Source organism: Saccopteryx leptura, chromosome 13 (assembly GCF_036850995.1).
Source record: "Saccopteryx leptura isolate mSacLep1 chromosome 13, mSacLep1_pri_phased_curated, whole genome shotgun sequence".
Lineage (NCBI taxonomy): Eukaryota > Metazoa > Chordata > Mammalia > Chiroptera > Emballonuridae > Saccopteryx > Saccopteryx leptura.
This window is the reverse complement of record NC_089515.1, coordinates 39,522,840-39,549,253: the sequence shown is the minus strand read 5'-3', so window position 1 is coordinate 39,549,253 and position 26,414 is coordinate 39,522,840. Positions and strand designations below refer to the sequence as shown.

General features: G+C 42.2%; 1 protein-coding gene across 1 annotated transcript in view; it reads left to right on the top strand.

The window, feature by feature from the left end:
- Positions 1 to 26,414, top strand: part of HDGFL3 (HDGF like 3) — a 46,437-nt gene that overhangs the window by 11,536 nt on the left and 8,487 nt on the right. The window contains exons 2-5 of the mRNA XM_066355710.1: positions 15,432 to 15,508; positions 17,038 to 17,176; positions 17,803 to 17,961; positions 24,458 to 24,604. Coding sequence (XP_066211807.1) covers positions 15,432 to 15,508; positions 17,038 to 17,176; positions 17,803 to 17,961; positions 24,458 to 24,604 — 522 coding nt within the window. The remainder of the gene's footprint in view (positions 1 to 15,431; positions 15,509 to 17,037; positions 17,177 to 17,802; positions 17,962 to 24,457; positions 24,605 to 26,414) is intronic.

The window sequence follows — 26,414 nt, the reverse complement described above, 5'->3', positions numbered from 1 at the left end:
GGAGTTCACTTAGGTACAGGTTCCACAACCCTTATGGTAAGAGAGCCCATACTCTGAACGTCAGGTAGGTAGTTATGAGATTTACTGGTTCAGTAGAGCCAAGAAGCTAAATCATAAGAACTACTACTAACTAGCCTGTGTGGCTTTTTGCTACACTGAATTCTCAGTTCCTGTAACAGCATTTTTCTATATTTCACTGCTGTTCATATAATCTCCTTCTAGCTGATTAAAATAGAGATAGTGGTTGAATTTTTGTTGTAATGATTTGCTGCTGTTGGTCAGGTAAATAACCATATATAGGATCACAGAGAGCCACAAAGAGGTAAAAACAATGAAGTAGTACTGTAATTTGATGACTAGTGAGCGTGACTTCAGAATGACATTCTCCAGATTTCCAAGCAAGATTGCCTGCACTGTAGGGAAAGTCAGCGAGACCAGGAATTAAGACAAGCACCTTATTCAACTGCTGTCTTGATATGTTAGGTTCCGGCATCTTTTTGATTACAATGTCTGCAAAACAGGAAACACGATCATTCTTTCTTTTTTTCCTAAGATGTACATGAAAGATGTGTTTGCTAATTGACTACTAATAATTATCTCCCTGGAACACCACACTCCTTATTATAAAATACTAAGAACCTTGTAAAGTCTCAGCAAACGCATTTGTGGTTTGGCTGGTATGTCTTTCAGCTGCTTCCTTGGGGCTTTGTAATAGTGAGTTGGCTTTCAACTCTGAGAGTTGTGGGGACTTCCCATCGTTCCTCCTCCCACAGATTCCTGAGTAGGACGGGACATTTCTAGAGGTTCCACATAGCTTCAGGATTTGGGGTGAAATAAACAGGACTGTGTGGCCATACAAAAGGATCTATGAATAAACTACTCTCCTCTTGTTTGAGACCAAGCTCTGAGGGGATCCTCTAAGTCTGATTATAGTCTCTTAGACCAGTGGTCCCCAACCCCCAGGCCGCGGACCGGTACCGGTCCGTGGGCCATTTGGTACCAGTCTGCAGAGAAAGAATAAATAACTTAACATTTTTTCCGTTTTATTTATATTTAAGTCTGAACGATGTTTTATTTTTAAAATATGACCAGATTCCCTCTGTTACATCCATCTAAGACTCACTCTTGATGCTTGTCTCATAAGTTCGACAATTATATTTAAAAATACCACAGTTTTGACGCCAGTCGCATAATTTTATTTTGTGCATTTATCTGTCCCACCCTAAAGGCCGGTCTGTGAAAATATTTTCTGACATTAAACCGGTCTGTGGCCCAAAAAAGGTTGGGGACCACTGTCTTAGACTTCTCCAAAGTGCAGAGAGCCGGCTTGCAAAGTGTGGGTGTAGGTGCTGACAGCAGGGCTGCCTCCATGGGGACTGGAAAATTCTTGATAACGTGGCAGGAACTTAGCAGTTTTGAGTATGTGAAACGGTGTTGTTGTTTTTCCAACTTTCCCATCAACTTGTTTAACCTCGTTGTTCCATTTAGGCGTGTACTCATTGATTGCTTCTGGTACTTGTCCTGACCTGGGGTCAACTCTTTGGTGCACCAGGTTGATGCTTTATCCACTGAGCCACTTGGCCAGGGCTAGAGTTTGTTCTTGTATTATTAATTAATTATTGTATCATTTTCCATATGAACAGCCTAAACCTATTTTTGCCCCACCCTGTATGTTTAAGATGAGAGTTGTTAGAAGTCAATAGGTTCAGTAGAGTTCAGCAAATACTTAGACGAGTTTCACGGAAGATTAGGAAGTGTTTTTGTAGGGAGGAACATCAGAAACTTGTGGCTTTAGTTCTCTTTTCCTCTCTCACTGAAATAGAGCTTTTTGTATTAATGGCATCTTTACTTTTGGAGGAACAATATTATAAATTTTTAGTTTATTTTTATACGATTAGCATATGTTGAATGGATTTAAAATTAATACCCTCTAGACCTGTGAGTCACAAAATCAAACCAACTATTTTATTTTCTCCTTCACTGGACTGCTTCTTGAGGATTAAGTCAGTAAATTTGAAAAAGTGTTTAGAACTTGGAAATAAGTCATTGTTGCTAATGGATTCTGATACAATCTAGTTTAGTGGCTTTCAGACTTTTTTGAATTAAACCCACAGTAAGAAATATATATTAATTTCATACACACCAGAAAAGTCTTTTCACCAAATCATATGTGATAGGATCTTATATAAAGTCATGTTGCAACTCAGTACATCGGTTTCAATACCTAGAGCGGTGATGGGCAATCTTGAGCTCGGTGTGTCAAAATTCGCCAAAAAACCTGACCATAACTCGGGTGGTGTGTCACTTCGAGAAAAAAACCATAATTTTGTGATATTTAAAGTTTAAAATGTATAATTGTAATATATAACTATTTAATAAACCAAAAATTATTTAACTTACCTGCTTAGTGACTTCTTTGTTCATCTGTCTGTTGGTTTCTTTTGTTGGTCCTGATATTATTTAACGTGTGGGGTGCCAGGAACTAAGATAAGTGAGGGAGAGAGGGAATTTTTTAACCTGCCTATTAGTGACTTTTTTGTTGCTGAATTTCATTGGCTAAATCTTCAATTGAAGGTTGGTATTTTGTACACTTCAAGCCCAAGCAAGCGCTACTAACTTCATCTGTCAATCTGTTTCTTTTGTTGGTTTTGATATTATTAATGCTGAGAATAAGGTCTCACAAAAGTGCGTAGAGGGAAAAATTGTGAGTAAAGCCACTGCTATATTTTTCAGGGTGCTAAAAGTGTCTGGTAATCGGTTCCAGGCACTCCAGATTTCCTGTTTGTAGTGGCACTCTTGATTCTCCAAGCAGCACCTTTCCAGATTCTCAAGCTTTGACCTCAAGTTGACAAACACCTGAGCCCAGATGCTGTCTTGAAATTCTGCAAGTTGCATCTTATGTAAATGAAGATGGCTGCTGCTATTTCTAATGGAGGGAAACGGCATCCATAGCACAGGTCCTCTCCTCTCCCGCCTCCTCCTCACTTATCTCAGTAATGATGGTCAATTAGAAATCCACGACACCCCAGAACAGGAGATTGGATGATGGTTGCTGTGGTTATGTGGTTGCTGGTAATGGCGATCACAGGGCACCCGAGATGCATCCCCTGGGGCACTCTGCTGCTCCCTGCTCCTATGGCCGGAAGTGAGGTCAAAGATCCCCTAATGGCCTGACCGGAAGTCCCAGAACTAGACACTCTGTGCCAGAGTTCTGTTGTTTTGGCCTACAGACCTCCAGCGCAGAGTGTCTACACTACAGCAAATGTTTTATCCTTGGCCTCTGCACCTGGCATACTTCTCGGGTATGCGGCTGCATGCGGCTGCGTGGCATCGAAAATGGCTACGCAGTCATAGGTTCGCCATCACGGACCTAGGGTTTGAAAAGCACTGACTGGTCTGTTAGGCCAAGGGGAAATTACTGTATGATTTATATCTGTTTGTATAGAACAGTATTTGGATTTGGGAAAGGAGTAGTTGCAGTCTTATATGAAGATTATATGAACTTAAAAAATGAAAGTTACAGTATTGTGCTAGGTCATTTGACCACCCAGACCAGTGTCTCCCTTGATATCTCAAAAGGCCAGGTATACAGAGCAAATCTTTCTACTCTCATCTTCCTTTTTATCTTTGAACTGCAAATGTATCTACAGCTTTTTTTTTTCTTTTTTTTTTTTTTTTTTTTGCAAGAGAGAGAGAGGGAGGGACAGACAGGAACGTGAGAGATGAGAAGCATCAACTCATAGTTGTGCCTTAGTCATTCATTAATTGCTTTCTCATATGTCCCTTGACCTGGGAGCTTCAGCTAAGCCAGTAACCCCTTGCTCAAGCCAGTGACCATGGGATCATGTCTATGATCCTATGCTCAGGCTGGCGACCTTGGCGTTTCAAACCTGGGTACTCAGCATCCCAGGCCAATGCTCTATCCACTGTGCCACAATCTATCAGGCTATCACTGTGTCAGGCTATCAACAACTTTCTTGAAGGTAATTATAGTTTCATATATATGCCTTCTGAAGGATAATTGACTCTGTCCATTTTCTAACTGCTGCGCTCCCTGGCTGATAGCCCCCAAGGCTCTGGGATATTCATGGGTCTGTGAGACTAGATGGCGGAGGTGTCAAGTTGTGTATGATTGGCAGCTTTAAACCAGAGGACGTAACAGGTGGGGCCGGTTTGTGGTACGATGTAAAGTCATGGGTCCAACACATTTCTAATGATACTGTATTTCTTTTAAAATCACCTTTTGTCCAACCAAAAAGAGATTTCCTTGCTATTATTACAGCAGTATCAATTAGAGAGAACCTAACATTGATGATAATCAGAGATTCTTAAATTTCTGAAAAAATACGTTTCTGAAAAGTTATAATAAGCACAGTTTTATATCTCATATCTGGCCAATTGGCTCACACAAAATAAACACACTTCTGTTAGAAAATAACCTCATTAGACTAAACAAATATCTGGAAACAAAAGGGATGATGTTAGATTAATTTTAGTGTAATGTCAGGTATTCAAGACCTCTGGTTGTTCTGCAGCTCAGCCTTCTGTTTCCTGGCCCGATCTGGTGTTACACAGGTGGCAGGACAAAGCCTTTGATTTGATAGGGTTATGAAATATGATGTCTCATTGCTTATTTTTAATAAGCTTTGTGTTTGGGGCAAAGATGTATTTAACTACAAGGGATCAGGTAACCAGGAACAAATGTGTTCCTTGTTTTCATATTGCTGTAAAAGCAAGTTACAGAAATAGAGCAGTTCAACACGAGCAGACTGTTGGAGAAGTTGGTGGAGGTGACAGTCATTGAAGAACCCTGCTTTGCTCCACTAAAATTGTTTCTCACTTACTGTCACGGTAAACACTGAGTCAGCCCCTTGGCCTCCTCATTTTCTCTTATACCAGCCCCTGCTGGTTCCACTTTGGGACATTCACCCCACAAACCCCCTTCTGGGTCATTCTTATAGTCGGTCTTCTCTGCCTCAGCAAGTGGTCTACCGAGACCACCTGGACATAACCACGAAGCCCCACAGCCTGGGGCTACTCCAGGATTAATGTCATGTAGGTCCTTAATACTACGTGTGAGTCCTCTTGGCCCTAGGCCAGCCCTTGTCCACCCTCCTCTGATGATAATACTTTCACTACTCTCTTCCTGCTCATCCTCTTTTCCGTCATTTTCAACATATTATTTACCTTCGTGTTTCACTTAATAAAGATCCAGTGAGCAGAGGAAGTCGTGTCTGTATGGTGCCGCACCCCCCATTGTGAACAGGAATGAGAAGACCTTCTCTTTAAAGAGCTGGAGCTAGATTAGGGAACAGGAGTGCAGGTGCGAGAGGAAAAGAATGAAAGTGAGTACATGTAGAAAGTGATGACAAGATTCTCCCATCAGCCAAGCAGCTAGACTGGACGAACAAGAAGTAACTACAATAGAACTGACCAACCCAGGAGGAACGTGATGGTTGCACAATGATGTGTATGTACTTAACACTGCTGAACTGTACCGCTGAAAATGGTTAAGGCAGTACATTTCATATTGTGTGTATTTTACCACCGTTAACAAAGGAAAAAATTACAATGAACACATGAATAGCTCATCCCCAAACTGGTTAAAACCCTTTTCTTACCTGCGCTTTAAATTTTCTAAATTAAATCATGGTGTTACCTGATTGTCAAAACATCTCTGTCAGTTCTGTGTTTCCTTTCACCTCTTGCTCTCATCCTGTGGAGGTGAGTAAAAGGGCAGTGGATTTTAGTGCAGCTTTTTGTAATTTGCTCTGTAACTCTGAGCAAGTCACTTGGTCAGAATGATAAATGAACTTAAGTTTTCTCATCCTTATGCTCAAAATAACAACACTGGAATTTATCTTAAACCTTATGTCTCAAGAACCTGACTGGTAGTGGTGCAGTGGATGGAGCATCAGCCTGGGACACTGAGGTCCCAGGTCTGAAACCCCAAGGTCACCAGCTTGAGCATGGGATCATCAACTTGAGCCCAAATGTTGCTGGCTTGAGCATGGGGTCACTGGCTCAATTGATGTGAGAAAGCAATCAATGAACAACTAAAGTGACACAACTACAAGTTCATGCTTTTTTTTTCTTATTTTTTTATTGATTTAAATTTATTGTGTTTACATAGATTCAAGTGTCCCATCGAATACATCCTCCCACACCCCTGAATTCCCCTCAACATCCTTCTTGCCCCCTCCCCCAACACCCTCTCCGCTTTCCTCCAGGATTTGCTCTTCTGCTCTCTATAATGCTGTTATGTATATATAATTTCACCAAGCTCTTTCCCTTCTCTGATCTCATCCTCTCATCCCCTTCCCTCTGTCCTCTTTTCCTCTGGTTCCTTTGATCTCTCCTCTGCTTCTATTCTGTTCCTCAGTTCACATTGTTCATTGGATTCCTCATATGAGTGAGGTAATATGATATTTTTATTTCTTGCCTGGCTTATGTCACTTAACAAAATAGTTTCCAGGTCTATCCATGTTGTTGCAAAAGGTAGTATTTCCTTTTTCATGGCCCCATAGTATTCCATGTGTATATGTAGTACAGCTTTTTAATCCACTCATCCACTGAAGGACACTTGGGCTGTATCCAGATCTTCATTATTGTAAACAATGCTGCCATAAACATAGGGGTGCATTTTTTCTTTTGAATCAGTGATTTGGTGTTCTTAGTATATATTCCTAAAAGTGGGATGGCTGGGTCAAAAGGCAGTTCCATTTTTAATTTTTTGAGGAATCTCCATACCATTTTCCACAGAGGCTGCACCAGTCTGCATTCCCACCAGCAGTGCAGGAGGGTTCCCTTTACTCCACATCCTCACCAGCACTTATTATGTTTGTTTTGTTAATGTGTCATTCTGATTGGTGTGAGGTGATATCTCGTTGTGGTTTTAATTTGTATTTCTCTAATGACAAGTTCATGCTTTTTTATTTTTAATTAAATGAGAGGCAGGGAGGCAGAGACAGACTTTCACATGTGCCCTGACTGGGATCCACCTGGCAAGCCCCCCTACCAGGTGATTCTCTGTCCATCTGGGGCCACTGCTTCATTGCTCAACAACCAAGCTATTTTAGCGCCTGAGGCAAGGCCTAAAGCTCAGCACCTGGGGCCAACTTGCTCCAATCGAGCCTTGTCTGGGGGTAGGGGGGGATATGAATAGAAGAAGAGAAGCAGATGCTCACATTTTCTGTGTGTCCTGACTGGAAATCTAACCTGGGACTTCCAAATGCCAGGCCAGCACTCTGCCACTGAGCCAACCAACCAGGGCAAGTTGATGCATCTCATCTCTCTCCCTTCCTGTTTCTCTCTCACACACACTAAAAACAAACAAACAAACAAACAAAAAAACATCTTAGGAGGTGTACTGTCATTTATCTTTTCATTAAAGACTTCAAAATTGCCTGAGCAGGCAGTGGTGCAGTGGATAGAGCGTCAGACTGGCACATGGAGGACCCAGGTTCGAAACCCCAAGGTCACTGACTTGGGAGCAGGCTCATCCGGCTTGAACGTGGCCTCACCTGATTAAGCACGGTGTCACTGGCTTGAACATGGGATCATAGACTTGAGACAGCCCAAAGGTTGCTGGCTTGAAGCCCAAGGTCACTGGGTTGGGCAAGGGGTCACTTGCTCTGCTATAGCCCCCCAATCAAGGCACATATGAGAAAGCAGTCAATGAACAGCTAAGGTGCCGCAAGGAAGAATTGATGCTTCTCATTTCTCTCCCTTTCTGTCTGTCTCTGTCAAAAAACCAAAACTTCAAAATTGTCTGCAAGGAGTAAAGAAGCATTGGCATGCTACTCAGACTGGCTTGCAGTTTAAAACTTCTGAATTGTTCATTTATGCAATTTTTATTTAGTATATTTGGACTGAGGTTCAGTGCAGATAACTGAAACTGCAGGAAGCAAAACTGCAAGCTGGAGGGACTGCTGTGTATGCCCAGAAGCAGAATTGCTGGACCATATGATTCTGTTTTTAATTCTCTGAGGAAACGCCAGGTTTGTCATTGGGGCTGCACTGTTTTACATTCCCACCCTCAGTGCACAGGAGTTCCAGTTTCTCCATATCGTTGTCCACAGTTACTCTTTTCTGGGGGCGTTTTTGATAGTAGACAGCCTCATGGGTGTGAGGAGGTATCTCGTAGTTTTGGTCTGCATTTCCCAAATGATTAGTGATGGGCATTTTTTCTGTGCTTATTGGCCATCTGTATATCTTCTTTGGAGAAATATCTGTTCAAGTCCTTTGCCCATTTTTAAATTGGATTGTAGGTTTCTTGTTATTGAGTTGTAAGAGTTTTTTATGTATTCTAGATGTTACCTCATTATCAGGTACACGATTTGCAAATACTTTATTCTGTTGTGTGGGTTGCCTTTTTGCTCTGTTGATTCTTGTGTTCCTTATAATTATTTAAGTGAGCAAAGTACCAAAACTCTGAAGAGAGAGCCCAGGAGTCAGTTTTATGGAAGTCTAATGCAGTGTATGTGGGGAGGGCAAGAGCGATGTCATCGGCGGCCCTGGGGTCATTGCGACGTTATCAAATACCTGGAATGGCGCAAGAGAGGAAGTTGCCGAAAGATGCAAAGGTGAGACTGGGACAGACCTCATGAGTTTGCCCAGACCTGGCCTTCTGCAAGGCAACTGGGTAGAATTGAAAACATGAAAAATGAGACGGCGCCTAGAAAATACCGTGAGTGCATGAGTTTTTGCACAGCTAAGGCGGTCAGTATGGTTTGGCTAAGCTACCAGCTTTATTTGTCAAAAGCAACATGGTTTAAGACTAAATCTGGTTTAATTTTGTTTTATGCCTAGAATTATTCAAATGTTCATGTGATAAATTTCATCCCGAGACATAAACTGAGGGAGGCGGTCTCTGAGAAACTTCTCCAGAAAACACTGTGTGTGCTGGATGCTGTGTATTATGCAGACACCAAGGCCTGTCCTCTACTGTGGAACTGTTGCAACTAGCTCATTGTGCTCTGCTGTTTTTTTTTTTAATTTTATTGACAATTACATAGAAACCGTGAAAGTTAACATTAATTCCCTAATCAGAATAATCACCATTGTCTACACTCTCAACTGTGGCCCATATTGGTGTTTTCTTCCTACTGTCTACTTTCTATTTTTACATATTTGTTTAGCAGTCCTGTCAGGAACATGTATTCATCAAAGTTCTTTGCGTTGCTTTGTTTTTTGCGTTGCTTTTTTATTTTCAGATTGTTGCTTTTGGCAGAAAGACAAAGCTATCTTCACATCTTTTTTCTTTAAAAAGGATAAAGTACAATAGCATGCATTTAGCAGATGGTTCTAAATCCTTAGAATGTTTTAATGCCGCTATAAGTTAAGTTTGGAGGCATTCGATGCGCCGTCATATTTGTAGTTTGATTCAGTGATGCTTACCTTTTGTCTGCTACCAAGTAGTCCAGGGCATGGGGCCCTCTTTTCACAGACGTTCTGGGTTTGATTCAGCGATGCTTGCCTTTTGTCTGCTACCTTAAATATGAACGTAGGCAGAGTATTTCCTCCCTCCTGCCTTTCTGCTGTGTTTTCCTCTCCCACAGGCTAATACAGAACAAGCTAGGACTGGGGGAGGGGGTAGGCAATGGGTTCCAGGAGGTACACAAAATTTGTACCATGTAGGGTCTTACAGTTACATTAATGAGTTTAGGATTTTTAAAACTATAGAAAGTCATTGTAGAGTATTGAGCAGAATAATGTGATCTGAAGAACTGAATGTAGGGTGAAGGGGCAGGGCGGTGGAAGCAAAGGGCCCAGTTTGGAGACTTTTGTAGAAGTTGAGGCATCAGATGATGGTGGAACAGACCAGAGGGGAAAGCAGTAGGTGTAGAAAGAGCTGGTTAGTTGGGTATTTGGAGGTAGAATTGAAAGGACGTAGTGATAGATAAGTCTTTATGGGAGAGAAATCAATAAGAACTTCCAGATTCTAATAAGAGCATCTGGTTGGACAGTGACGCCATTACTCACATAGGCGATACTACGATAAATGATAGATGAGTTGGGTCATAAGACTAAGAGTTTGTTTTCAGAACTCTTAAATGTGAAATGCCTGAAGATACCCAAGGATGTGAGGCTGAAGCTCGGAAGGGAGGGAGGTCTGTAGTTTGGGGATGGAAATAGAAATGTGCCTTGGGGTACATGTATGGCAGTAAAACCTTGTATTTGAGACCACCCACAGAGTCAGGGGAGAGAGAGAAGGCCCTGTGAGAGGGGACGCTGTGAGAGAGGATGGAGAAGATGGGAAGGAAAGAGGAAGTATCAGAAGAGTGCAGTGTCCTGGAACTCAAGCAAAAGCATTTCAAATGGACAGATTATATAACGGAGACGGATATTTGCAATGGAAATTATAGATATCAAGTTAATATATTACAAATGAATAGTAAAAAGAACCTTGTAGAGAAATGCAAAAATGATATGAATAAGCAATTCCCTAATGGACAAATCCTAATGGCCAATAAACCTATGAAAAGATGTTTAATCTCATCATTAATCAGGAAAATGCAGATCTAAAAGTGCAAGAACACCTTTTGCTGTCAGAAATGGGAGGGAGGTCATTTCTAAACCTTGGTGGAAATGTAAATTATTACAGCCTTTTTTGAAAGCAGTCTGGCAGTATCTGTTAAAATGAAAAATAAATCTAATCTATGATCCAACAGTCTCAATCCTGGAAATCTGTCTCACGGAAATAAAAGCTCCAGTACATAAAAATCTGAATACGTTTATGTAGCCTTTTCCAAGGGCAAAAACAGTAAAAATAAGGTAAATACCCATTCCTCAAGGGAGGAGTTAAATAAATTATAGGTTATCCAATCACTGGATTATTATGCATCTATTAAAAATAAATTATTTAGATCTACACCAGTTGACTTTAAGGATTCTTCATAATGCAGAGAATTTGATAAAATATGATTCCTTGTGTGTGTGTGTGTGTGTCTGTAAAATACAGTAGTCCTCCCTCCAAAACACTTTTGTCTGTGTATAAAAAACATTTGTATGTATATGATTATGAATTTGAACATGGAGAGAAGCATACTTTGTTATTAATAACGATTACCTGGGGATAAGTAAGTCTGGGGGAGGTTGTAGAGATAAGCTCCGCTCAGTCAGTCCCTCGATAAATATGCGCACACAGAAAAAGAAGAAAAATCCTCATGATAAAACATGACAGATTCCATATGTGGAAAACGTGTGTGTGTGAGAGAGAGAGAGAGAGAGACATGGAAAAAGGTAGTCACCAAAATGGTAATACAAAAGTATAATTAATTTCTGAAAATAAAATGCTAAGTTAGGGTGTACATGTCACACATTTACTATCTTACAATTTCTGTGAGTTCAGAACCCAGGTATGGCTTACCTGCACCTTTCGCCTTAGTGTATCTTCTGAGGTCATCCTAAGGGGCTGGGCTTGCTTCCAGGCTCACTTTCGTCGTTGTTGGCAGGGTTTGGTTCCTCCTGGGTTATTGGCGTAAAGGCCTCATTTGTTTCTGGGCTGTTGGTCAGAGAGCCCTTCTTGGGTTCGTAGCCACCTGGTTTCTCTGTTCAAGCACCTCATATATGGCAGCTTTCTTCCTCAAAGCAGGCAGGCAAAAGGATAAGAGTCAGCAAGATGGAAGTGACATCCTGTAACTTTTGCCATATTCTGTTCATTAGAAGTACATCAAGCCCAAACTCGAGAACTGGGGTTGTATAAGGCCGGAATGGCTCATGAAGTCTTGTGTCTTGACCATGGAATCTCGGGGAGTGCAGGCCAGTCCCAGGCAGCCGTTCCCCTTTCACTCTGCCTCAGAAAGTCCTCCACTTCTTAAGACTTCACAGACTTGAGTCAGACTCCAGAGCTCTTCAGATGGTCTTGGGGAAGGGGAGTTTTTTCTAACAATCCTACTCTCTAACTCTTCTCTTGCCATCTCTGCCTTTGTTTGTTTCTTTGTTACAGTAAAGCTAAAGTTTACAAGATTTTTGTTTTTGTTTCTGTTTTTGAGAGAAAGGCAGGGAGAGAGAGACAGGAACATCAAGTTGCTCTAGTAAGTGCCCTGACCAGGGATTGAACCAGCACCTCTGCACTTTAGGACGATGCTCCAACCAACTGAGCTGTCTGGCAGGGCTTTTTCTTTCTTTTTTTTTCTTTTTACTTAAAGACTTATATTTATAGACAGAGAGAGGGGAGGGGGGATGGGAAGCATTCATTTGTTGTTCCACTCAGTCGTGCATTCAGTGGTTGCTTCCGTGTGGGCCCTAATTGGGGATCAAATCTGCAGCCGTTTTGTTTTGGGACCACACTCATAACTGACTTAGCTAACCGACCAGAACCTAAGGGTTTCTGACTGGCATGATACGGTTACCTGCTTTGGAATGTGTCATCTCTGTCTGGGATCTTCAGCTGAAGCTGACACTTGAGAGTAGCTCTGTATCGTTGTCCTGCACCTGTGACGGCATCTGCCCTGGGTAGTTGCCTATAATCACTGTAGCAGGAACAGTGATTACTAATTTATTAAACCAAACAGTAAGACACAGTAGCGAAAAGAAGGGGGAAGGATTAATAAAGAATAGGAAAGGGAAGATGAGGGGAGATAACACCAAATACCTTTTGTTTCAGATTAGAATAGATAAATACTGTCTTATTAAGATACTACTGTTTGAATAGTGTTATTGAAATATTTGAAGTACTTGTAGAATTAAAAATGAGGCATTTGAGTTATAATTCATAGAAAAAAGGTAAATATGAAGAGCTAAATAAGTAAAATCCAACAATGCAATATTTCTAGGAGACCAACCTCACAGGAAATAGAAGGCAAAAATTACCCCCAAACTGGAAATACTTCTTTATCACACTTCAGTACAACAAACAGAGAGATGGCAGTGCTTTATATCAAACAAATGGAATTTATGGGGGGAAAGCAGATACTACGTGTCATTTTATGTTGGCAACATAAAACCCAGTGAAATTGATACCAAAAGTTAAGAGATTTGCCCAAATTGGCACAAATCTTACAAATTCATTTCACAGATATGTGAATTTATTTTTTTTTTTTAATTTTTTTAATTCATTTTAGAGAGGAGAGAGAAAGGGAGAGAGAGAGACAGAGAGGAGAGAGAGAGAGAGAGAGAAGGTGGGGAGGAGCTGGAAGCATCAACTCCCATATGTGCCTTGACCAGGCACACCCAGGGTTTCGAACCGGCGACCTCAGCATTTCCAGGTCGACGCTTTATCCACTGCGCCACACAGGTCAGGCCAAGATATGTGAATTTATTACCTGAAACTTATGTACTCTTATTGATCAATGTCACCCCTTTAAATTAAAAATTTAAAAATATGTCTGAATTTAGTTTTACATGGTTATCTTTTTTAAAAATAGTTTTGGGAGAAAAGCGGTGAAATCCCTCCGCATAATTAAGATAGGAAACAAAAACAGACTGAAAGAAAGTCGGGTCCATTTTAGACAACCCATGGCACTCCAGGACTTGGAGGAAACCTGGAGGCTGCCTTGTGTGGCCATCTCATTTTACAGACATGAAAGTCAAAGCCTCAGAGATGAAGTGATACCTTTGAAATCACAATAAAAAATCCAAAGCAGGGCTTCACTGCACATTTCTGGACTCAGAGTCCGTGTTTTCTCAGTGCACTAGAGCATCTGCTCTGACACATGGTTTATTCAGCTCAGTGACACACTTGTGATGGTGAGTAAACCCAGGCTGATGCCATGTGTTAGTTAACAGGCCTGTGGATTTCTCCAGGAGCCTAGCTACCAGGCTCTCTTCTTACTCTCCACACTACGTGTGAGCCTCTTCTCCCATTTGTAGCCTCTCCTCCAGTGTAAGCTGCTTGGAGGACCTGTAGATAGAAATGGTTTGTAGGTATTTGTGATCTCACACCTGGAAACCAAAAGAAAGGCTGGAGATTAGGAAGTGAAGGACTATTTCTTGAAACAGTCTAAGTGTGTGTGTGTGTGTGTGTGTGTGTATAACATTGTAAGGAATTTGAACTTGAACCTAGTGAGGCTCTCAGCCTCAGCTATACATAAGAATTGGTAGGTCTAGTGAAAGTCTGAAGTACTGTCTTTTTAGTTTTTAAAAGCTCCACACTGCCTGACCAGGCGGTGGCGCAGTGGATAGAGCGTCGGACTGGGATGCGGAAGGACCCAGGTTCGAGACTCCGAGGTTGCCAGCTTGAGCGCGGGCTCATCTGGTTTGAGCAAAAAAGCTCACCAGCTTGGACCTAAGGTCTCTGGCTCAAGCAAGGGGTTACTCTCGGTCTGCTGAAGGCCCGCGGTCAAGGCACATATGAGAAAGCAATCAACGAACAACTAGGGTGTCGCAATATGCAACGAAAAACTGATGATTGATGCTTCTTATGTCTCTGTTCCTGTCTGTCTGTCCCTGTCTATCCCTCTCTCTGGCTCTGTAAAAAAAGAAAAAAAAAGAGCTCCACAGGTTTTAGATGCACACAGAGCTAGGAATGCTGTGTTCAGTTTGGGGGTAATTTTTGCCTTCTATTTCCTGTGAGGTTGGTCTAGAAATATTGCATTGTTGGATTTTACTTATTTAGCTCTTCATATTTACCTTTTTTCTATGAATTATAACTCAAATGCCTCATTTTTAATTCTACAAGTACTTCAAATATTTCAATAACACTATTCAAACAGTAGTATCTTAATAAGATAGTATTTATCTATTCTAATCTGCAAAAGGATTGGAAGTGAGGAAGTGGCTGAATCAACTGTGCATTTTCTTTCATTTTTTATTTTTATTTTGGGGGAGGAGAAGCATCAACTTGTTTCACTTAGTTGTGCTGTTGATTGCTTCTCGTATATGCCCTGACCTGGGCTCAAGCCAGCGACGTTGGTGTTCCTGGCCAACACTCTGTCCACTGCACCACTGGCCAGGGCTAAATGTTCATTTTCAATGGTAATTCTAGCTGAGATGGGTGGGGAGAGAGATTCGCAGTGGCAAGAGATGATATCTTTCAATGACTGTGTAATCCAGTATTTCATCAAGTTAATTTTCCAGAATTCTCCTATCTTGCAGTGCTTGCATTTCTAGGGGTGTGTGTGTATAAATTTGCTATTATTCCCGAAAAGTAAATGTTTAGGGGTTTTTTGTTGTTATTCTTTTTTAAAATTACTTCACTAGGATAGATTCCCAGGAGTAATTCTGTCAAGCGGAAGAAAATGGGGAGTTGTGGCTCCTGATGATGCTTACAGTCAATTTACAGCGCAGTCTCTGTGTGTTGGGCCATAAAATATGCCCTTTGGAATCATTTTGTAAGGTTCAGGAAAAGAAAATCTATTGGGATTTTGATAATAGAGTCATTTTATTTTGAAATTAGCAATAAATTATTAGAACAATGTTTGTATCACGTTTACGGTATTTTACATAATTTAACTGCATACTGAGTAACTTAAATTTCTTTGTGATAGATTGATGAACTCCCCGAGGGAGCAGTGAAGCCTCCAGCAAACAAATACCCCATCTTCTTTTTCGGCACCCACGAAACGTAAGTCAGCGAACCACTTATAGTTTCAAAAGCTCTAATTTGACTCTGCTAAACAACATTGTTAATAGACGATCTATAATACTTGACATGTTGGGAAAATCGTTGTAATCAATTATATAAAATTACCAAACTTCCTAATATATTTTTCTTAAGATATGTATTTTCATTTATTGTGCTTTTGAATGTCATTTTTATTTCTGCTTAAATGTTGGGAATCACTTAGACTTCCCCTTTTGGACACTTTCCAACCATCCAGTGGTCCCCTCACCACTCCTGGTCATTTCTTTTGTAGCTCTTCCATACTTCCCTTGTAGCGAAGTTTCTCCATTCATACCTCACAGTACAAAATTACATTCTCTCAGGCTCTCTCAATGTGTTGGACTCAGATGCAGACACACCACAAATTCTGAAAGTTTTCTAATCGTACTGGTTAGAGTACAGGTTAACCCGTTGCATAAAGGAACTTGAAAAGACAGGTAATTCAAATAATATAGAAAGTTATTTCTTTTTTCTTTTTTTTTAACAATCCAGAGATAGGCAGAACAAGGTGAGTAGAATTCTAGGGACCCGGGTTCTTCTGTCACCCTGTCCTGCCCTTCTCTGGGGTGTTGTCCTTGTCTGCTTATTTCTAAGGAAAAAAATGTTTTAATTTAAAAATACTAAAACAAATTGGCTAAGCAGCACCTGTGCATCTCCCAGGGAAGGGCGGGAGGAGAAGTGAATAACAAGTAACTTCTTACAGGGAAATACCTTACAGGCTGCACAGATTACCTCCCCTTGCATTCATTCCAGTGGCAAGAACTTGGTCCTGGGCCACATCTAGCTGTAAGGAGGGCAGGAACACATCAGCTGTAGTGGAGCAACAGTTGGGAGGAGTGATCCGTCAATAAAAGGAAGAAGATAGTGGGTGCTAGGGGATCGTTGGCAGTTGGACACACTAAGAATGTATATGGTTAATTACATGCATACAAATGGAATAGGAATTGCAAATAGGGGGAAAGCTATCACAAAATCTGCTATGTCTTCAAATTCAAGGTCATCCCCTATGTTCGCTTGAGTGTTAGTAGAGCCAGGCATGAGCTGTGTCTTAGCTTGCTGTCTCTGACATTCTGACATTTTCCTCATTCTTGTCTGGAAAGAGAGCTCGCCAAGGAACGGCCCTTAAAGACATGTATCTTTCTTGTCTGCACATGAGAAATAGTTGTGTTTCTTTCAGGAAGTTTGATTTTCTTTTGTTTTGCTTTTATCTAATAGACACTGTGGATTATACAATTTTTGTTTTCTTTCATAAAGAAATTGCTAGGAAGTAGCACAGTCCAGGGTTGCTGGTGGTTGTACACCCAGCTATCCACTTTTTCTGCCTTGAAACATGTGTAAAATATCTTGTGTTGTGTGCCTAACTCAGGATTTCTGTATATTTTTAATTTGTTTACTGAAGTATGTTCTGCCACCTTAGTAGATATTGATATTAAAAATACCTTATTTTTGAAGGTCACAGTATCAATTCTATTTCTAATGTATCTCTGCAGTGCATTTCTAGGTCCTAAAGACCTTTTTCCATATAAGGAATACAAAGACAAGTTTGGAAAGTCAAACAAACGAAAAGGATTTAATGAAGGATTGTGGGAAATAGAAAATAACCCAGGAGTAAAGTTCACTGGATACCAGGTGATGGTTTACTTCATTATCACTTGCTATAGCTCATTTCTGCAGTTTTAACTCCTTTTATGGATCTTTTTTATATGTCCTTTGTTCTAAAAGTTATCCTCCCTCCTTTTGAAGCGAGAGTTCTTTTTTACTTTAGTAGCATTTTGGATCAAATGTAATTATGTTATCCAAGAGGGTTCAAGTCATATAGTCACAGGAATATTGAGATTGACAGTCCTTTATTTTGAAAAAAAAATTTTTTTTTTTTAAGTGAGGGATGCTCTGCCCATCTGGGGCCATTGCTTGGAACCAAGCTATTTTTAGCTTCTACGGCAGAGGCTTCATAGGCATCTTTAGTGCCTGGGACCAGCTTGCTCAAACCAATAGAGCCATAGCTGTGAGAGAGAGGGGAGGGGGAGGGAAAGAGAAGGAAATGATTGCTTCTCTTATGTGCCCTGACCGGAAATTGAACCCAAGACATTCACGTGCCAGGCGACACTCTACCACTGAGCCAACTGGCCAGGGCCTTGAAAATCTTAATTGTAAGCTAAACCCTTTCAAATTAAAATAGAATGATTCTATTCTTAGTCTGTGTTCTTTGCTATTGTTTCAGAAATGTAATTAGCTAATACTTTATTATTTCTTAGGCAATTCAGCAACAGAGCTCATCAGAAACTGAGGGAGAAGGCGGGAACACTGCCGACGCGAGCAGCGAGGAGGAAGGTGATCGAGTTGAAGAAGATGGAAAAGGCAAAAGGAAGAATGAAAAGGCTGGCTCAAAGCGGAAAAAGTCCTACACTTCAAAGGTAACTTAGAAACTGTTCCCGTTGTTACTGATGTTGTGTGCGTAGTCATTGAAAGTTTTGGGTTATTTTTACTTTATTCATTGGATACATTGACATGTATGTGCTCTGTGGAGCCTCTGTAACCTCAGGTGAGGGCAACTGGCTGATTTGGCCCCGAAAATACCACCTTCTCAGCAAGAGGAGAACTATGCTTTAGTCAAGAAGATAAGCTAGACGTGCAGCCTACAGTAACCTTCAGATGAGTATCAAGAATTTAGGACCGCCCTGGCCGGTTGGCTCAGCGGTAGAGCGTCGGCCTAGCGTGCGGAGGACCCGGGTTCGATTCCTGGCCAGGACACACAGGAGAAGCGCCCATTTGCTTCTCCTCCTCTCCGCTGCGCTTTCCTCTCTGTCTCTCTCTTCCCCTTCCACAGCCAAGGCTCCATTGGAGCAAAGATGGCCCGGGCGCTGGGGATGGCTCTGTGGCCTCTGCCTCAGGCGCTAGAGTGGCTCTGGTTGCAACATGGCGATGCCCAGGATGGGCAGAGCATCGCCCCCTGGTGGGCAGAGCGTCGCCCCTGGTGGGCGTGCCGGGTGGATCCCCGTCAGGCGCATGCGGGAGTCTGTCTGACTGTCTCTCCCTGTTTCCAGCTTCAGAAAAATGGAAAAAAAAAAAAAAAAAAGAATTTAGGACCATAGGTGATCAGTACAATACAAGACCATCGCACTGTGTTGCAGACAGACATAGAAAGAGAGTCTTACTTGACTTACTGCTTTAAAGAATGTTCTTTGTCCCTTTTTTGTTCAGTTCTCCTATTTCCTGGTCACTGAGTCTGTTAGACACTTGCACTAGGTGCACAGTGGCAAGTAAATCCAGTTTCATCCCTACCCTGTGTAACTTCCTCACCCTCAGGTGACTTACAGTAAAGTGAGTGGATGGGGGAGGGCGGAGTAAACAAACAAATAATAACTAAATAGACACTGTGAAGGGAGTGAATGGGAGCAGGCAATGACAGAGAAGGGAAGGGTACTTACTTTAGACGAAGTGCCAGGCCTTTCTGAAAAGGCGAGGTTGACACTGAGAACACAGGGGGAGTGAGAGGGGGTGGCAGGGCTCTGAGGTGGTGGGGTTGGCAGGCTCTGAATTGGAAGAAGGCAGGCATGGTTGGAAGATCGTGATCAAGGGAGAGAGACAAGAGGGGCTAAGTAATGGAGAGATGTATGTCACACTAATGACTTTGGATTTTATTCCAATGTAATAGTAACTTATTGAAGGTTTTAAACAGAGGAGTGACATGATCCCAGATTTACAAATTGAAAGTCTTAGGCTTTTCATATAGTAATTCAGAAATATAATTGACAAAACCATGAGATTGTGAAAACTTCATTTTTTAGAAACTGAAAGCAAGATAGGTGGGCCTTTGAAGATCAAAGATTGGTCCAAACTTGACTTCAGTTGGTCTGTCGCATGATTGAATGCTTGGATAAGTTACTTCCATTTAGATTCCTGTAGTTTGTGGCTGCATAGACTTAGGAAACTGCTTAAAATTAAGTGCCAGGAATTTATCAGACTATAAACATTTTATTTTATGGTCTATAAAATCCACCCAACTTGCATACAGGTAAGATTGTATAAATACATATGACTTCCCATGAATCTAATGAAAACCATGGTATTTGCTTTGGATAGGGATAAAATTTGCAAATAACAAAATAATTAGAATTTTCCATGTCAAACTATATTTTCCATTCCAGTTATTTATTTATTTGTCTTAAGATTTATTGATTGATTTTAGAGAGGGGGGAGAGAGAGAAGAAGGGGAATGGAATGAGAAGCATCAACTCATAGTAGTTGCTTCTTGTATGTGCCTTGACCCGACAAGCCCAGGGTTTCAAACCAGTGACCTCAGCATTCCAGGTCAATGCTTTATCCACTGTGCCACCACAGGTCGGGCATCATTCCAGTTATTTATTTATTTATTTATTTATTTATTTATTTAGTGAGAGGAGGTGAGGCTGAGACAGACTCCCACATGTGTCCTGACGGGGATCCAGCAAGCCTACTAGGGGGTGATGCTCTGCCTATCTGGGGCCTTTGCTTTATTGCAACCAGAGCCATTTTATAGCACCTGGGGCGGAGGTCATGGAGCCATCCTCAGTGCTTGGGGCCAACTCGCTCTAATCAAGCCTTGACTGCAGAAGGGGAGGAGAAGACAAGAGAGAGAAAGAAGCAAGAGGGGGAGGGGTGGAGAAGCAGATGGGTGCTTCTCCTGTGTGCCCTGGCCAGAATCAAACCTGAGATATCCACATGCCAAGCTGACATTACTACAGAGCCAACTAGCCAGGGCCTCCAGTTATTTTTTAAGCTGAATTTATTTTAGATTTTTGGACTTCACTTAACTACCCAATAGAATTGATCTTACTGAATTTATGATTACCTGCTGAGTGTGTGTCATATGTTGTGCCACCCTAAATTATCCTAGGTGGCTTAGGCATTTAGTAATGTGCTTATATGGCTTTTAAATTTCATTGTTTCTTATGAAGATCAGAAGTACTGGGGCTCATACATCGGTTTACACCTATTTCTTAAAGTCGAATAATTTTTCTTTGCCACTAAAAATCAGTGATTGGCAAACTTTTTTACTGCATCCCAGCTAGATAAGCATAAAGGTCCCACCTAATTCCATCTTTCTGTGAAAAAAACAAAGTTCAGTCAGTAATCAGAATGAAAAGCAATAGCACAGGCAGATTTGAGGGAGGTTTTATATATATATATATATATATTTTAGCAGTAAGTATACTGATGATTCATATTTGAGCCTTAACAGAGACTGAAAAGTCATAGATCAAAATTATTTGCATGTAAATTAGTTACTGTTTACAGTAGGGCTGTTCAGAGGGCTTCACAACAAATTAAATTTATGATGATGCTAAGACAGAGATAACAACTAGACACACAACCAAATCAAGACCACACGGATGAAACAGATGAAGGGTCCTTTCCCCAAATTCCAGAACTGCAATGAATATGCCTGGTAAGAGCTTGGCAAGGTTACCAAACAGCATGGCAGCCAGATTTCTTTTTTTCTTTTCCAAGTGAGAGGAGGGGAGGCAAAGAGACAGACTACTGCATGTTACCTGACTAGGATCCATCCAGCAACCCCCATCCAGGATAGATGCTCAGCCCATCTGGGGCCATGCTGGCAACCAAGCTATTTTTCACTCCTGAAGTGGAGGTTTCGTGAAGCTATTCTCAGCTCCTGGGGCCGATGCACTTGAACCAGTCTAGCCATGGCTGAGGGAGGGGAAGAGAGAAAGAGAAAGAAAGGAAAGGGGGGCAGTAGAGACGCAGATGGTAACTTCTCCTGTGTGCCCTGACCGGAAATCAAACCCGGAACATCCACATGCCAGGTCAATGCCTTATCACTAAGTCAACCAGCCAGGGCCTACAGCTAGATTTCTTACTGTCTTGATTCTGATCTGTGTCTACCCAGTTATAATACCTGTAAATCACTCATAGGGTTACTCATAAGTAGCCTTTGTAAACACCATGAATTTTAGGGAGTTGTACATTATTATCTAGAACAGGGGTAGTCAACCTTTTTATACCTACCACCCACTTTTGAATCTCTGTTAGTAGTAAAATTTTCTAACTGCCCACCAGTTCCACAGTAATGGTGATTTATAAAGTAGGGAAGTAACTTTACTTTATAAAATTTATAAAGTAGAGTTACAGCAAGTTAAAGCATATAATAATTACTTACCAAGTACTTTATGTCAGATTTTTGCTAAATTTGGCAGAATAAATCTTTATAAAACAGCTTACTATAGTTAAATCTATCTTTTTATTTATACTTTGGTTGCTCCGCTACTGCCCACCATGAAAGCTCGAATGCCCACTAGTGGGCGGTAGGGACCAGGTTGACTACCACTGATCTAGAGGAACTGTAGGTCAAGACTATTATTTTAGAATTACTGTATAAAGCAGTTGCTATGTTTCAGTAATCATACCCTATTTCCTAGGGGAACAAAAAGTATTCCACTTTTGTATTGTCATACTTGATCCTAACCCTTACTCTAGACACTCAGTACCTTGGAATTATTAAATCCCTTCATGTAAAAAGTAAAATTGATCTTTTTTTTTTTTTTAATTTAATGAGGGCAGGGGAGGCAGAGATAGACTCCTGTGTGTGCCACAACTGGGATCCACCCGGCAAGCCCACTAGGGGGCGATGCTCTGCCCATCTGGGGCTCTTCTTTCTTTACAACTGGAGCCATTTTTAGCACCTGAGGCAGAGGCCATGGAGCCATCTTAAGTGCCCGGGATCAATTTACTCCAATCGAGCCATGGCTGCAGGAGGGGAGAAGAGAGAGAAGTGAGGGGGGAAGGGTGGAGAAGCAGATGGACACTTCTGTGTGCCTTGACTGGGAATTAAACCCAGGACATTCACATTCTGGGCCGATGCTCTACCACTGAGCCAATCAGCCAAGGCCAAAATGATCTCACTTTAAACAGACGTTTTGGACTGGGTTGGTAGTTTCAGTTGAGTAAAGATGCAAAGCAGTGTAGTTATGTATTCTATCACATTGCCAGCAGATGTTTTCTCTCTGAAAGTTGCATTTTAAAATATTGATTTTCCAAGGAAGCTCCCATTTACTAATTCATTTCTGGAAGACCAAAAGTGAGTTGGCTAAACCACTTTTGCCTTAGCCCTTATTTGCCATGTGCTTAAAGATTCTTAAAATTGCCCTTGTCTGGCTTGGCCTGTGGTGGTGCAGTGGATAAAACATCGACCTGGAACGCTGAGGTCACCAGTTCGAAACAGTGGGCTTGCCTAGTCAAGGCACATATAGAAAGCAACTACTACGAGTTGATGTTTTCCACTCCTTCTCTTTCTCTCTCCCCTCTCTAAATAAAATCTTTAAAAAACCAATTTGCCCTGGCTGGGTAGCTCAGTTGATTATGAAGTCAACCCAATACACCAAGGTAGTGTGCAGGTTTGATTCCTTGTTAAAGCAATACAAGAATCAACCGATGAATGCATAAATAAATAGAACAGTAAACTGATGTTTTTCTCCCTCTTTAAAATCAATAAATAAAAAAGCCCTGGCCAGTGGTTCAGTGGATAGAGCATCGGCCTGGCATATGGATATCCCAGGTTCAATTCCCTGGTCATAGCACACAGGAGAAGTGACCATCTGCTTCTCTCTCTTCCTATCTCGCAGCCAATGGCTTGGTCGGGCTGAGCATCAGCCCCAGACGAGGTTGCCAGGTGGATCCTGGTTCAAGCGTATGCGGGAGTCTATCTCACTATACTTTCCTCCTCACCTTAAAAAAAATCAGTAAATAAAAATTTTTAAAAAGGACTCTTAAAATTTCTCAAAGAGGAAATGATAGTAAAATGCTACAGCTTACTTTCTTGAAGGTGTGTCCAGTGAGACTAGCCTTCAGTCGTTTTGATGCTGTTCAGCAAAGCAGCTCTGGCTGTGAACTGTCACCGTATTTTTTTCTTCCCCAGAGTCCATCTTGATTTCAAATGCAAGATGATAAGAAACAGAAGCGCTAGTTCACCAGAATGGCCTTGGGTTCTTTTTTTTTTTTTTTTTTTTCCTGAAGCTGGAAACGGGGAGAGACAGTCAGACAGACTCCCGCGTGCGCCCGACCGGGATCCACCCGGCACGCCCACCAGGCGCGATGCTCTGCCCCTCCGGGGCATCGCTCTGCCGCAACCAGAGCCACTCTAGCGCCTGGGGCAGAGGCCAAGGAGCCATCCCCAGCGCCCGGGCCATCTTTGCTCCAATGGAGCCTTGGCTGCGGGAGGGGAAGAGAGAGACAGAGAGGAAGGCGGGGGGGGGGGGGTGGAGAAGCAAATGGGCGCTTCTCCTATGTGCCCTGGCCGGGAATCGAACCCGGGTCCCCCGCACACCAGGCCGACGCTCTACCGCTGAGCCAGCCGGCCAGGGCCGGCCTTGGGTTCTTATATGACTATCCATAATTTTAAAAATTAACTATTTTATATCACACAGTGATGTAAAAGTTTTGTCGAGATATTTCCATGTGTACCGTCACCCAGACAGCTCCAGAAGGTGCCCCAGCATGAGTATCCACATGTTATGGTGGACAATTCACCTCGCTTCTCTGGACCTCAGTTTCTGCTGTAAAAAGAAGCAGGACACGCTGACCTTAGGGAGCCTTCCAGCTCTGTGGCATTCCTCGGGTGGCGTCCGACCTGTTATATTTAATCATTGACAGTGTTCTGGGTATATGATTCCCTATTGTCTACTTTTAACCTCTCACTGCTGGAACAGAACTTTCAAAACAGTCATCTAGTCCACCTCTACTTCCTTTCCAGCTGCTTAAACTGAGGCCCTATGAGGTGAAATGACAGGTCCAAGGTCACTAGCCCAGTCTGGCACCCTGCATGTTGCAGCTAGGTCGGCTCTTTCTGCATTTCTTATACTTGTGTGTTTGGGTTTCTGTGTTTGACTGTAATTTTTAACTTATCTAAACATTTAGAAATCCTCTAAACAATCCCGGAAATCCCCAGGAGATGAAGATGACAAGGACTGCAAAGAAGAGGAAAACAAAAGCAGCTCAGAGGGTGGAGATGCCGGCAATGACACAAGAAACACAACTTCAGACTTGCAGAAAACCAGCGAAGGGGTAAGGAGATGCGGGCGCTTTTCTTGTCTCATATTCATTCAGAAGATACTTGCTTCAGTCAGGATCCATACCTCAGCGTTAGTAACATTGTCTTAGGAAATGGAGAATGTTCCCAGCCTGATAATAGCTATCCACTGACAGTTCCTAAACAAGGGATCAGGGGCTTAGGACCTGCACACAAGAGAGCCAGGTGGGAGCTGCACCTGCTTATCAGGGTGAAACTCTGTGGATAGTTTATTCTTTTTTAAACTAACTTTTGAGCAACCTGAGAGCCTGTGAAAGTAAGGTTGAAATGTTGAAATTATGAAATGCCACTTAAAACTGTGACAGTTGCATTTCTTTCGTTACAAACAAATAGTATGTTTGAAGTTGAGTGTTTTGTACTGCTTCTTTCCTGGAAGCAGTTGTGATTTAATGTGCCCATGGGGACTTGAAATATTGAAATATTCAAACAGTATGTGAATGTTGACATTTAAAGGATCAAGAAGAAAACTTGTCCACAATGAGTATTGGTAACTTTTTTTTTTTTAAGTTTTCCCAATTGTATTAGTTTTCTAGGGATGACATAACAGAAATGTATTCACTCACAATTAAAGAAATTAAGATGTCTAAAATGAGAATGTCACCAAGGTCAGTTCCTTCTGGAGTCTCTGAAGGAGTCTTGTTAACTTTTGTTAGCCTGTTAACTTCAAAGCCACAGGCAAGAACCCTCTTATGAAAGTGTTAGTGATGGTAAGTTTTGCCCCTGGTCATTTTCCATGAGTCTGATTGAACAGTAGTGAATCATTTAAAAAAATAACCCTTGAAATGTATTACTAGTCTGTTGAATTCTGCTGTCAGCTGAGTCCTTGCCTGTTTTTGTCAGTCCCGTTGACCTCTCAGCTCTGTCCTCCATCAGTTTTCGAAGGTGCTCCCAGGTTGGTAGGTCCAGATGTCCGTGTTCCTCTCATCCAGCCCAGCTCTGCCCTGTCCCCTGCCTATCATTTTTTTTCTGGACCCCTCTCCACTAGAGAGTCCTGTGCCATTACCTTTGCCTGTAGCCTCACTGCAGGCTCCGGGACCTGACACATTTGATTTCCTTTGGTTCTGCCCACTGCCTCCCTCCCAGAGAGCTCTAGTCCGCACACAGCCGGAACTCCCACCGCTCCATCCCAGCACTGCTGAGTTCGTTTCTAGCTGCACTTCCCGGGACGGAGGAGCAGGAGGTGGAGGGCTCACTGCACTGCTCCTGCATGGTCTGTGGACAGGCAGCATCAGCCTCACTCGGGAGCTGTTAGAAAGGCACGATCAGAGGCCCAGCCCCAAACCTGCCGTGGCAGCAGCTGTGTTTGAACTATGTCCCAGGTCATTTGTGTGCACGCTGAAGTGTGAGAAGCACTGATTGGCACCTGAGTCAGGGTCCCCAGTACCATCTCCTCCTTGTCCTCCAGGGCCCCGCCCTGCCAGTTGTCCCTTGCCTTCTTCCCACAAGCTTCTTCCCCTGGGCCCACAGACTGTGTCAGGTCTCTGTTAACCTCAGGGATGCCTCCCTTCCACTTCTTATCCCCTTCTCACTTTTCCCTTTGACTCTGAATGTCTTAAGAGTTCTTGCCTGACCAGGCGGTGGTGCAGTGGATAGAGCGTCGGACTGGGATGCCAAGGACCCAGGTTTGAGACCATGAGGTCGCCAGCTTGAGCGCGGGCTCATCTGGTTTGAGCAAAGCTCACTAGCTTGGAACCAAAGTCGCTGGCTCAAACGAGGGGTTACTCGGTCTGCTGAAAGGCCCGCGGTCAAGGCACATATGAGAGCAATCAATGAACAACTAAGGTG